The sequence below is a fragment of the Notolabrus celidotus genome, chromosome 21 (genome assembly GCF_009762535.1).
Source record: "Notolabrus celidotus isolate fNotCel1 chromosome 21, fNotCel1.pri, whole genome shotgun sequence".
In the NCBI taxonomy this organism is placed as follows: Eukaryota; Metazoa; Chordata; class Actinopteri; order Labriformes; family Labridae; genus Notolabrus; species Notolabrus celidotus.
In genome coordinates, this window is record NC_048292.1 from 14,750,995 (window position 1) to 14,762,661 (window position 11,667).

The 11,667-nt window shown below is 37.5% G+C and overlaps 1 protein-coding gene and 1 long non-coding RNA gene across 2 annotated transcripts; one reads left to right on the forward strand and one right to left on the reverse strand.

Moving 5' to 3' along the window:
• The first annotated feature begins 237 nt into the window (after window positions 1-237).
• Window positions 238-10,247, forward strand: si:ch73-352p4.8 (cystine/glutamate transporter). Its single transcript, XM_034673056.1, has 13 exons — window positions 238-833; window positions 908-1,164; window positions 2,741-2,867; window positions 3,232-3,347; window positions 3,446-3,571; window positions 3,692-3,791; window positions 6,035-6,079; window positions 6,175-6,298; window positions 6,392-6,495; window positions 6,587-6,683; window positions 9,401-9,550; window positions 9,647-9,824; window positions 9,951-10,247. The coding sequence occupies exons 2-13, from the start codon at window positions 951-953 to the stop codon at window positions 10,013-10,015; spliced, it is 1,446 nt and encodes a 481-aa protein (XP_034528947.1). The 5' UTR covers window positions 238-833; window positions 908-950; the 3' UTR covers window positions 10,016-10,247.
• Window positions 6,012-7,238, reverse strand: LOC117804722. The gene is made up of 2 exons (XR_004629236.1): window positions 7,003-7,238; window positions 6,012-6,722 (listed from the first exon to the last, which is right to left on the reverse strand). It is a non-coding gene; the product is annotated as an uncharacterized LOC117804722 (long non-coding RNA).
• Window positions 10,248-11,667: the final 1,420 nt, after the last annotated feature.

Genomic DNA, 11,667 nt, shown 5'->3' on the forward strand with positions numbered 1-11,667 from the left:
GTCTTAAATCCCAACGTCTTGCAGAATTCTTGGTCAGAATTCTGAATGCATCCAGATGATATCTCCTGGCATTTGATAGCAGATTTTTAACACATGGTATATTTCACCAGAGTGAAACCACATATGTACAGTACTCTGTTTGTGGAAGAATTTTAACAAGCACAGCTATAACCCTGCCAGATGGACTGAAACTGACATCCATAGAGCGGTCAGTCAAGTGAAAAAAAGGGGGGGAAAGCTACTAGAGTAGCCTCTGAGACTTTTTTGGAGGGTTTTCCGTTACATCTCACAAAACTTTCAGGTTACGATGAAGCAGACTTTGCATGAAATGTATTCTGTGCTTTCAATGTCACAAGTTAAAAAAATGTCTGAGTGTTGTTTTTGAACATAACCCTCCTGCAGTCTGTGCAGCTGCCTCCACAACACCCTGACCCCTTTCCCCCGGAGTCCCAAAGGCCTCTGTCAAGCTGTACATATACACAAACAGGACAATGTAGGAAAGTCTGGGGACTTTAAACTGCAGTGATTACTTTCCAAAGCTTGGAAGACTGCTGGCTTTGTTCCCCGCACAGGCTTTTGGGGGTGGTGGAAGGGGTTAGAGCCAATGAGGGGAGAAAAACAGGCAGGGTAAACTAGGAGGAGGGAGAGGGGGGCATGTTGTGGCTAGTGTTGTCTCTTTCACTACAGTTTCGTGCACATTCAAGAAACTGCTGCAAATGTGCATACAGAAGGGTTACAAGAAGCAAAAGAGGATTATTGTTTGGAGGAATCAACAGGTGGAGACACGAAAAGAACCTGCTGCCTCTTTGTTGCTGAGCGACGATCAAACTAAGGTAAGAACTTAGCTTTGCAGGACTAACATGTAGGTGTTAACTTCAAATATGCAGATTTGACTCAATGTGCGCAGTTTGTGGTTTCCAAGTGGAATCTACAGCTACAAAGGGAAGGAGATGAAGAAAGAGCTGGATGGCAAGAAAGAGAAGACAGAAGAAGAGGGGGTGCACCTCCGGAGAGAGATCGGCTTGATGTCTGCGGTGTCCTTCATCATTGGTACAGTGGTTGGCAGTGGCATCTTTATTGCACCCAAGGGGGTCTTGATGAACAGTGGCAGTGTGGGGCTCTCCTTGCTGGTGTGGGCACTCTGCGGGGTCCTTTCCCTGTTTGGTAAGATGACTGATGGTGTATTTCATGTCTGCTGTCATGGTCAAACTATGTAACAATCTATTCTAATGTATCTTTGAATGCATTTTAAAGTATTTCATTTGTATAATTAAAAACTGAAATGTGCATATTTGAGCATGCACTTTCCACAGACTTCATAAAAACATGTCAACCAGCACTAAACTGGACCAAGTTTTTCCACAAGTTACACAATTAGAAGATAAAGACTCTACAAAAGTACTAGCATCTCTAATAGACTCTGCTTTCTGCTAAATGTTTACATTAGCATGCTAACACAGACTTGAGAAAGCTAACAGTGTTCAGTTGCCAAAGTCTACCATTTTGGTCTTGTTTGATTAACATGCTAGCATGTCAACCTTTGCTGATTAGGCAAGGCAAATTTATTTGTATAGCACATATCACACATGCAGGCAACTCAATGTGCTTTACATTAAAACATTAAAAGCATGGGAAACATTCAGACAAGCATAAAAGAGCACAATTAAAATGACAAATATAATAAAACAGATAAGAAAAGGATAATTAGAAAAATATTAGAATTAAATTTAAAATTTGCTTTTAAAGTGAGTTAAAATAAGCTAAGATAGGAAGGCAGTGGCAAATAAAAAGGTCTTAGTCTTTGATTTAAAAGAGGTGAGAGTTGGAGCGGACCTGCAGCTTTCAGGGAGTGTGTTCCAGATATGTGGAGCATAATGACTAAACGCTGCTTCACCATGTTTCGTTCTGACTCTAGGGACTGAAAGCAGACCAGTACCTGATGACCTCAGAGGTCGAGATGGTTCATACAGTAGCAGCAGATCAGCAATGTATTTTAGCACTAATCTTCATATGTTTTTTTTTTTCGTAAATAGCCTATATCTTTAAATGGAATCAATCATTCAACTTAAATACAAATACTAATAATAAGCAGTTGAAATGTGTTTATCTGCTGATGGAGTCTGGAGTTACAGCTTAACATCATGCTAGTTACAGCTTACAGTCATAGCAGCATTTCTGTGAGGCTTTCCTTTCTGCTAAATGCCATTAATACCATGCTAAAATGCTCAAACTGACAATGCTAACTTGATGGTATTAAGTTGATAAACTCTTAACCACCGTCAGGAGTTAGTTTAATCTACAAGTGTGCTAGCATTTGCTTGTCTGGGCGCTGGTGGCCTAGCAGTCTAGGTCCCATTAAGTGTCCCATGTATGGAGGCTATGGTCCTCGAGGTAGCCGGTTTGACTACCGGCCGGTCGACCATTTACTGCATGTCTTCCCCCCGCTCTCTGCTCCCCACATTTCCTGTTTCTCATAAAAGTGAAAAAAGCCCCAAAAATATATCTTAAAAAATAAATAAATAAAGTTTGTCTGGAAGTAACTCCATGTTCCTAAACAGCCAACACCCTGATAATAGCACATCAAAGTAGCACTGCTAGCATAAAGATGTAAACAAACTGGATTTCACCTCATTATGCAATGTTCCTAAATCCATCAGAGCTGATTGTATTCATTAAGAACCATCAAACCTTCTGACTTACATTTTATGTTTTTCCTTCCTTCTTCTTTCTGCACATTGAGGCGCCTTATGCTATGCTGAACTGGGCACCAGTTTCACAAAGTCAGGGGGCCACTACACGTATCTACTGGAGACACTGGGGCCACTGCCGGCCTTTTTAAGACTCTGGGTTGAGTTCTTCTTTATCAGGTTGTGCTTCTTTTGTTCTATCCTGTTTTTTCTTTACTTTGATTTTCCATGAAACTGCTAGCAAGCTAGACAGCTGATAACTAAGCCACAGCAAATCCATAACCGTTGGCAACAGAAAGATTAGAGTAAGTGCTGTATTTGGACGCAGTTAGGTATGTGACCCTGAGTGCCGACAAGTCAGCAACAAGGTCTTCAAAAATACCATTATGAAAACCTATTAGCATCTTTTTTTGTTGCTTTTTGATACTTAAGTATATCTGTTCATCAGCGCAGGACATATAAAGAAATACTCAAACTTATTGTGATTGAGTGGAACTTTAAAGTCAAATCACTTTCCATAACAAGCATCTTTTTTTATTCCCAGACCTGCTGTGGCCTCATATGTGTCCCTGGCTTTTGGCCGCTACGTTGTGGAGCCATTTTTTGAACCCTGTGCTGCTCCCACAGCGCTAATCAAGCTAGTCAGCATCCTCGGAGTGAGTGAGTGCTTGATACATCCTCTCTCTATGAAAAGCTAGGTCTCTTAAATTGTCGTTGAGTTGTGTGTTTACCATAAACTTTTCTTTATGTGTTTTTAGCGTTTGTCGTGGCAGTGAATTGCTGGAGTGTGACCCTAGCCACTCGCACTCAGGTCACTTTGACGTTCCTTAAGATTTTCGCTCTGGTGCTCATCATCATACCTGGTGTCATCGCACTGGCCAACGGTAGGTGGATATACAGTAGTAAGGACTCCATAGGGTGGTTCTCCAACTATCAAATAACTTAAATATGCTGTCTTTATCTTTTGTTACCATCTGTCTTTTTCTACATTCTCTACCATTCAGGAAAAACTGAGAACTTCCAGAATGGATTTGAGATTGAAACATTAACGCTGGATAGGTTGCCACTTGCCTTTTATAATGGCCTGTATGCCTACGGTGGATGGTAAAAAAAAACACATATTAGAGTTTGAGCACAAGCATACTTCACAAGCCTTATTTATCTCCTCCTTAAAAACAGTAAATTAACCCAGATTTTATAGGGCACTGTTTGTACAGTTGTACACACTGAAAATAAAAGCAATATTTCTCAACAATCAGCTCCAAAATGTCATAAAAATGTAGAGTGAATTTTTAAAAGTCACTTTTTTTTTAATTCACATTGAGAGGAGTATTTGTGATCTTTTTCCACAATACTTCCACGCTTTTATTTTGGTATTTTTGCTGGATGCGGTGTGAATTTGCATTTTAGCTAAATATTTAGGATCGCAGAGCAACATTTAACATTAAGATTTAACATTTAACATTTAAGTTTAGATTAAGCATTTAACATTTAGATTCAACATTTAGATTTATCATTAAACATTTAAGTTTAGATTAAACATTTAACATTTAGATTTAACATTTAACATTTATATTTTTCATTAAACATTTAACATTTAGATTTCACATTAAACATTTAAGTTTAGATTAAACATTTAACATTTAGATTTAACATTTAAAATTTATATTTTTCATTAAACATTTAACATTTAACATTTAGATTTCACATTAAACATTTAAGTTTAGATTAAACATTTAACATTTAGATTTAACATTTAAAATTTATATTTTTCATTAAACATTTAACATTTAACATTTAGATTTCACATTAAACATTTAACATTTGGATTTAACATTTATAGCAAAATGTTTAGGATCGCAGAGCAACATTTAACATTAGATTTAACAGTTAATATTTAAGTTTAGATTAAACATTTAACATTTAGATTTAACATTTAACATTTATATTTTTCATTAAACATTTAACATTTAACATTTATATTTCACATTAAACATTTAACATTTAGATTTAACATTTATAGCAAAATGTTTAGGATCACAGAGCAACATTTAACATTTAGATTTAACATTTAACATTCAAGTTTAGATTGAGCATTTAACATTTAGATTCAACATTTAGATTTATCATTCAACATTTAGATTTATCATTAAACATTTAACATTTAGATTTAACATTTAACATTTATATTTTTCATTAAACATTTAACATTTAGATTTCACATTAAACATTTAACATTTAGATTTAACATTTATAGCAAAATGTTTAGGATCGCAGAGCAACATTTAACATTTAGATTTAACATTTAACATTTAAGTTTAGATTAAACATTTAACATTTAGATTTAACATTTATATTTTTCATTAAACATTTAACATTTAGATTTCACATTAAACATTTAACATTTAGATTTAACATTTATAGCTAAATGTTTAGGATCACAGAGCAACATTTCACATTTATATTTAACATGTACATTTATATTTAACATTTATATTAAATATTTAACAATTTAGATTTAACATTGAACATTTGCATTCATTTTTAACATTTAGATTAAACATTTAACATTTAGATTTAACATTTATAGCAAAATATTTAGGAACGCAGAGCAACATTTAACATTTATATTTAACATTTACATTTATATTTAACATTTACATTTATATTTAACATTTAGATTAAACATTTAACATATTTAACATTTAACATTTAGATTTAACATTTAATATTTAGATTTAACATTTAGATTAAACATTTCACATTTAGATTTAACATTTTCCTTCATTTTTAACATTTAGAGTGAACATTTAACATTTAGATTAAACATTTAACATTTTGATTAAGCCTTTAACATTTATATTTCACATTTAGATTTAGCATTTGGATTTAACATTGATTTAAACTTAGATATATTTGTCTCAACAAAGTTAAATGTGAAAACGATCATAGGGTTCGCTGGTGGCCTGGTGGTCTAAGTACCCCAAATAAACAGGTCATAGTCCTTGTTGCAGAGGTCACCGGTTCGACTCCCGACCGTGACCATTTCCTGCATGTCTTCCCCTACTCTCTACTCCCCACGTTTCCCCTCTCTTCAGCTGTACTATCTAATAAAGGTGAAAGTCCAAATAGTATTAAAAAATTAATAAATAAAAATGATCACAAATATTCCTCTAAATGTGAAAATAGTGACTCTTAAGAATTCACACTACATGTTTAAGACGTTCAAAAGCTTAATGTGGAGAATTGTTGCTGTTTCAGTCTGCACCTCTTTACAAAGGGCGCCCCATATGATTTATGTTAAAAAATACTTGATTCAGTGGCTGTAATTTCCATTTTTCCTCCAGGTTTTATTTGAACTTTGTCACAGAAGAAGTCATAAACCCAAACAGGTATTTTAATCTGACATTTACTCCCCACTCTAATATCATTTTACAAGCCGGGTTGTCTTGAAATATCATTCTCTGCATGTGTCCTGTCCTGTCAGAAACATCCCGCTGGCAATAATCTGCTCCATGGTGGCAGTGACAATCTTTTATGTGCTCGTTAATGTGGCCTACTACACCATGATGACTCCTGCTGAGCTGCTGCTCTCAGAAGCTGTAGCTGTGGTCGGTACTGGGCATTTCAAAGGGAAACCATATGAGTTATGAGGGTACTAAAAGTTTAAATGTTGGTCTTATTAAGCTTTTATTCTTCTGCAGACATTTGCAAACCGTGCTCTCCAGGGATTGTCATCAGTGATTCCTATTCTGGTGTCCCTGTCTTGCCTTGGAGCCCTCAATGGTGGCTTCTTTGGGGCTCCCAGGTAATCTAAGCCCAGATTGGTTCATGTTCTCCTGTTTCCAGTTGAGAATGGCAGCTTAGATGCTGATTGTAGGTCATTTTTTGTGTTGTAGGATGCTGTTTGTGGGGGCCAGAGAAGGACACTGGCCTCATATCTTCTCCATGATTCACATCCGCAGGAACACACCTTTACCTGCTGTGATGTTTCTGGTAAAACACTTTTCACACACCATACAGTGAGAGAGGATCCTTGAATGTGGAATGGGGTGGAGACAAATAAAAGTCAGGGTCATATTTGAAAGTTTATGCATTTCCTGGGATATGTCTTAATATTTGTCCATTATATTTAACAGAATTAACATGCTGCAGCCATGGGTGATTAGACAGCAGCAAAGATTACTCACAGGGTTTGATCTTATGTTAAAACCACAACACAAAAAAGAATCACTTAACCACTTTGATCGTCTCAAAGTGTGCACTAACATCATTTTTTTAAAGCTTCAATCAGTGACTCTTCTAGCCCACTTACCTTTTATATTTATTGGAGCGACTTCACAGAATCAAAAAGCTGCTGAGTCGCTGGGTTTTGGCTTAGTAGACTTGTCTGACGCACTAGAGCAAAAAAATCACTGATATCCAATAAATATTTTTCACAAAAAGTTGATCAACTCATGATAGCGTGCACAAAACTGATGACTAAAATGATCACAGTGATCAAAGAAAAAAAACTGTCAACAGAAATATGGCAACCCAGCTCACCCTCTCTCTGCGACTCCAAACAAAAGGTAACAGGTGGCTTAAATTAATTAATCATCCCCACCCAGGCTGTAAAATTAGCACCCACCAGTGACTGATGGAAAATTTTGTATTGCATGTGAGGTTTTGTTTTCATACTTTGGCCCGTTTCTGCCGACTGTCAGGCTATTTCTTTTTTTACCCTTGCGATGCGCTGTACTTGTGTTGTGATTTGGTACAACAGAAACAGCGTGACGTCAGCTACTGGAGCTCAAGTCAAAGACGTTCCTGTTAAAGCTGTGAGACAGACATTTTTGGCTCACTCAGTCAATGTTAAAGGTGACATATCACGCTTTTTTCATCAATATATATTGGTCTAAGAGGTCCCCAAAACATGTCTTTAAAGTTTATGCTCAAAAAAACACTTTGAAATCAGATTTTGGTCTGCCTGAAAAGTCCTCTTCTTCAGTCCTCCTCAGAACACTCTGTTTTCTCTCTGACCACGCCCCCTCCGGAAGTGGATGTGCCTCCAGCACGTTGATCTAATGTTTACATGTTGGCTGAATATACACGGCTGCTCAGAGATCACGTTACTTCAACCCTCTGAATCTGATCCAGAGTCTGATCCTGATGGAGAGGCGCCTGTAGCAGGACCTTTCTGAAGGATTGGTCACAGATTTAGTGTTTCTTGTTGTTTTATTTATCAGTATGTAGACGTGTGTCTTGGTACACAGCTACGAACATGTAGCTATGTGGCTATGCTAACTAGCGTGAGCACTTATCCATGATAAATAAAAATCATCCACTAGATCTTCAAATCTGCAAACGTGGGGAGTAAAACCGACCTCTGCCAGAAAGGCAGCAGGACCTTTTATGAAGGATTGGTCACAGATTTAGTGTTTCTTGTTGTTTTATTTGTCAGTATGTAGACGTGTGTCTTGGTACACAGCTACAGCTACAGCTACAGCTATGAACATGTAGCTATGTGGCTATGCTAATTAGCGCTAGCACTTATCCATGATAAATAAAAATCATCCACTAGATCTTCAAATCTGCAGACGTGGGGAGTAAAACCGACCTTTGTGTTTATTAAGACAGCCTACAACTAGCATGCCTCCCTCCTAAGCTCCTTGTTAGCACACATTTGTGCAGGTAATGAAAAACGGGGGAGGGATTCAGTATTATTTTATACAGTCTATGGGCTGAACAAGCTCCGAGCTCTGACTCCGTGACAGACCGGATATTGTTGTTACGTAACAAAAACACGGAAGTCTGAAACGGCTCGTTTCACACACATTTACAGAAAGGTGTAGAAATCAAAACGGGCAGAATGGATTTTTTTCATTCTCGGGGGGTTTGTAGACATGCCAGGAACACATATTTCAGGTAAAGAACCATTAAAAAGTCAATTTTGCATGATATGTCACCTTTAAAGGTTGCACTTTTGAATATTTCTAACACATGATGATGCAGCAGTCACCTCGAAATGAAGTATAACCTAATAAAATGGCAATAATAGAATTTTATCTGTACATAACTGTATTCTTTAAGTGATGCTTAAGTTGGATTTTCATAATAATAATGGTAATTATTTTAAATCAAATAAGGCATGATTTTTTATTTGGTTAATAAATTTTTGAAAGGTCACTAGCCAATGGCAGATGAGGTAAAAAGTTAATTTTACGCCCTGCCCCCGCCCCTAGCACATGACCTGCTATTTACCTAATCAATGTGACCACACAATAAACCATTATCATAAACAAACAACAAAAAATAACACCACAAATAATGAAAACAGTAACCTACCCTACACCTCACAGTAGATACTATATACTATATACCTTCAAATAATTCATGACTTCTCCATTTATGTTTCAGGTGTTTTATGTAAAGCTCTTCATGACTTATGTCTGTGAAACTTGCTATATAAATGAGTTTACAAACTCACTTCCTGCAGGCCATATTTGGAAGTTTGACAAAAACTTAGCTTAATTTAAGACCAACTTGTACGTTTTTTTTTCTCTGAGCTTACTCATGGTCTTCACCAGCAGATGGCGCTTGTATACATTTTTTTTTGTCAAATTGTAAAACATGCAGACTTATTTTATGAATACCTAGCAACAAATTGCTTGTTAAAATTCTTTAACTGTCTGAATGAACTATGCTAACAGAGGAGTGTGGTGTGTCTGCAGTACCCCCTGGTGGTGCTGATGTTAATCACAGGTGAGCTCCAGCAACTCCTCAACTTTGCCTCCTTTTCCCGCTGGTTCTTCATCGCTCTGGCAACCTTGGGAATGCTCATCCACAGATATCGCTTCCCGCTTCACCCGAGACCCTTCAAGGTGAACGTGTCTGAAGTTTTCCTCTCAGAGTGTTCAGCATTTTGCATCCTAGCACTAAACCAAAAGTTTGATCTTCTGTGTTTTCAACACTTAAAGGTGCCCCTGGTCATCGCCGTCACCTTCACGGTGGTTTGTTTCTTCATCGTGGGTTTGTCTCTGTACTCGGACCCTTGGAACACGGGGAGAAGCCTTGCTATGACGCTGACAGGGGTTCCAGTTTATTATGTGACCATCTACAGATATCGCCTGCCCCCAAGATTGAGAAGAACATTCGGTGAGTCTGACCAAATTCTGCAAACGTATTAATCCTTTTAATTAAAATACAGCTCATGATTCAGAATATGTGGTAACACCTTCAGATAGAGAAGTTGAAAAGTTCTTAACATTTCTGTTTGAACAGATTACTGCAGCAAACAGCTACAGATCCTGCTAGAAGTCGCTAAACAAGAGGTACAAACATACTGAAGAACCTGAGGCAGCTTTCTACTGACACTACATGAGCACCACTTTAACCACGCATGTGAATGAAGTGTCTGTTCTGATACTAAAAGAATCCTAAGATGTGAAAACCATGGCTGTGATGAGGTGTAAACTGACTTCCTTTGTAGAATCGTACTTGAATCATAGCTATGCTTTTTTTTTTCTTTTTTTTTTTTACAAGAATCTGTCTGAAAGAATAAAGTCATTTTTGAATCACAGAGGCGATCTATGATTGGTTTGAACTTTTATTGAAGTATGTAAAAACAAATAGCTGACTTGGACACTGTGTGGTTTCCAAATGCAGGGTTTCATCACTGCAGGAATGTGGCTGGTTGTAGAAATTGCACCTTGTTAAATAAAAACAGCAATTAAATCTGAGCTGATCAAAGCAAATCAAGTTACAGTAAAAAACAAACTTAAAGCTCCTGTTAGTAATTTTGACTACTTATTAAACAGACTGAAATCAACTCTAAAGTCTCTTTATGAGCTACAAAGGAAAATAACACCATCGGCTCAGAGACTGATTTACATATACACTTGAGGTCAAAATTATTACCCCCCCTTGTGAAATCAGATAAAACCCTTGATTTCTCCATGAAAATGACCATTAAAAACAAGTGTTTATAGTTTATGTGTTTCCAAAATAACAAAGACAAATGTTCACTATGTTTGACTTGGATATTTTATTGATGCAATGAATTGAAACAAGAAAAGGTAAAAATGGCATGTCCAAAATTATTAGCCCCCTGGCCATAAGTAGTCAATAGTGTGCCCGTTCTGAGCCAACCTCTTCAAATAGTTCTTTACAAGGTTGGCACATGTCTCTGGAGGGATTTTGGCCCATTTTTCCAAAGCAAATAGTTCCAGCTGGTCCAAAATACATGGTTTCTGAGCATGGACATTCACTTTGAGCACCCGCCACAGATTCTTCACAGGATTTAGATCTGGGCTCTGTACGGGCCACTCCAGGACCTTGGTTTTGGTGTCCTTTAAGAACTGTTTGACCAATTTTGACGTAAGCTTTGGATCATTGTCTTGCTGGAAGACCCAACGCCGACCAAAGCCTAGACTAGGAGCAGAGTTCTTCACATTATCCCTCAAAATGTCAACATAACTTTCTTTTTTCATGATGCCATGCACCAGAACAAGGCTCCCTGTGCCTGAGGCTGCAAAACAGCCCCACAGTACGATGCTCCCTCCACCATGTTTAATTCTGAGGACCGTGTTCTAAGGGTTGAAGGACTCTCCCTTTCTTGGCCAAACATGAACAACATCCATATGTTTAAAAAGTTCCATCAGACCAAAGGATGGACTTCCAAAACTCATCTTTACCTTCTAAATGTTTACGGGCAAACCTCAGTTTGGCTCTGATGTTCCGCTCTTTGAGTAAAGGGGTTCTTCTGGGACGATGGTCCTGAAGCCCACTATGATGAAGATCCCTCACAACTGTACTCCTTCAAACATCAACTCCAGAGGAGGTCAGGTCAGCAACAATCATCTTGGCAGATGTCCGGGGCTTCTTGCTGACATCTTCGACTACTTACCTCTCCTAAGTTCCCCCACTGTCCCTCGAAGTGATTTAATGTGGCTTCATTTAGCTGGTCTGCAGAAAATTACCCTACCTATATGAGCATGTG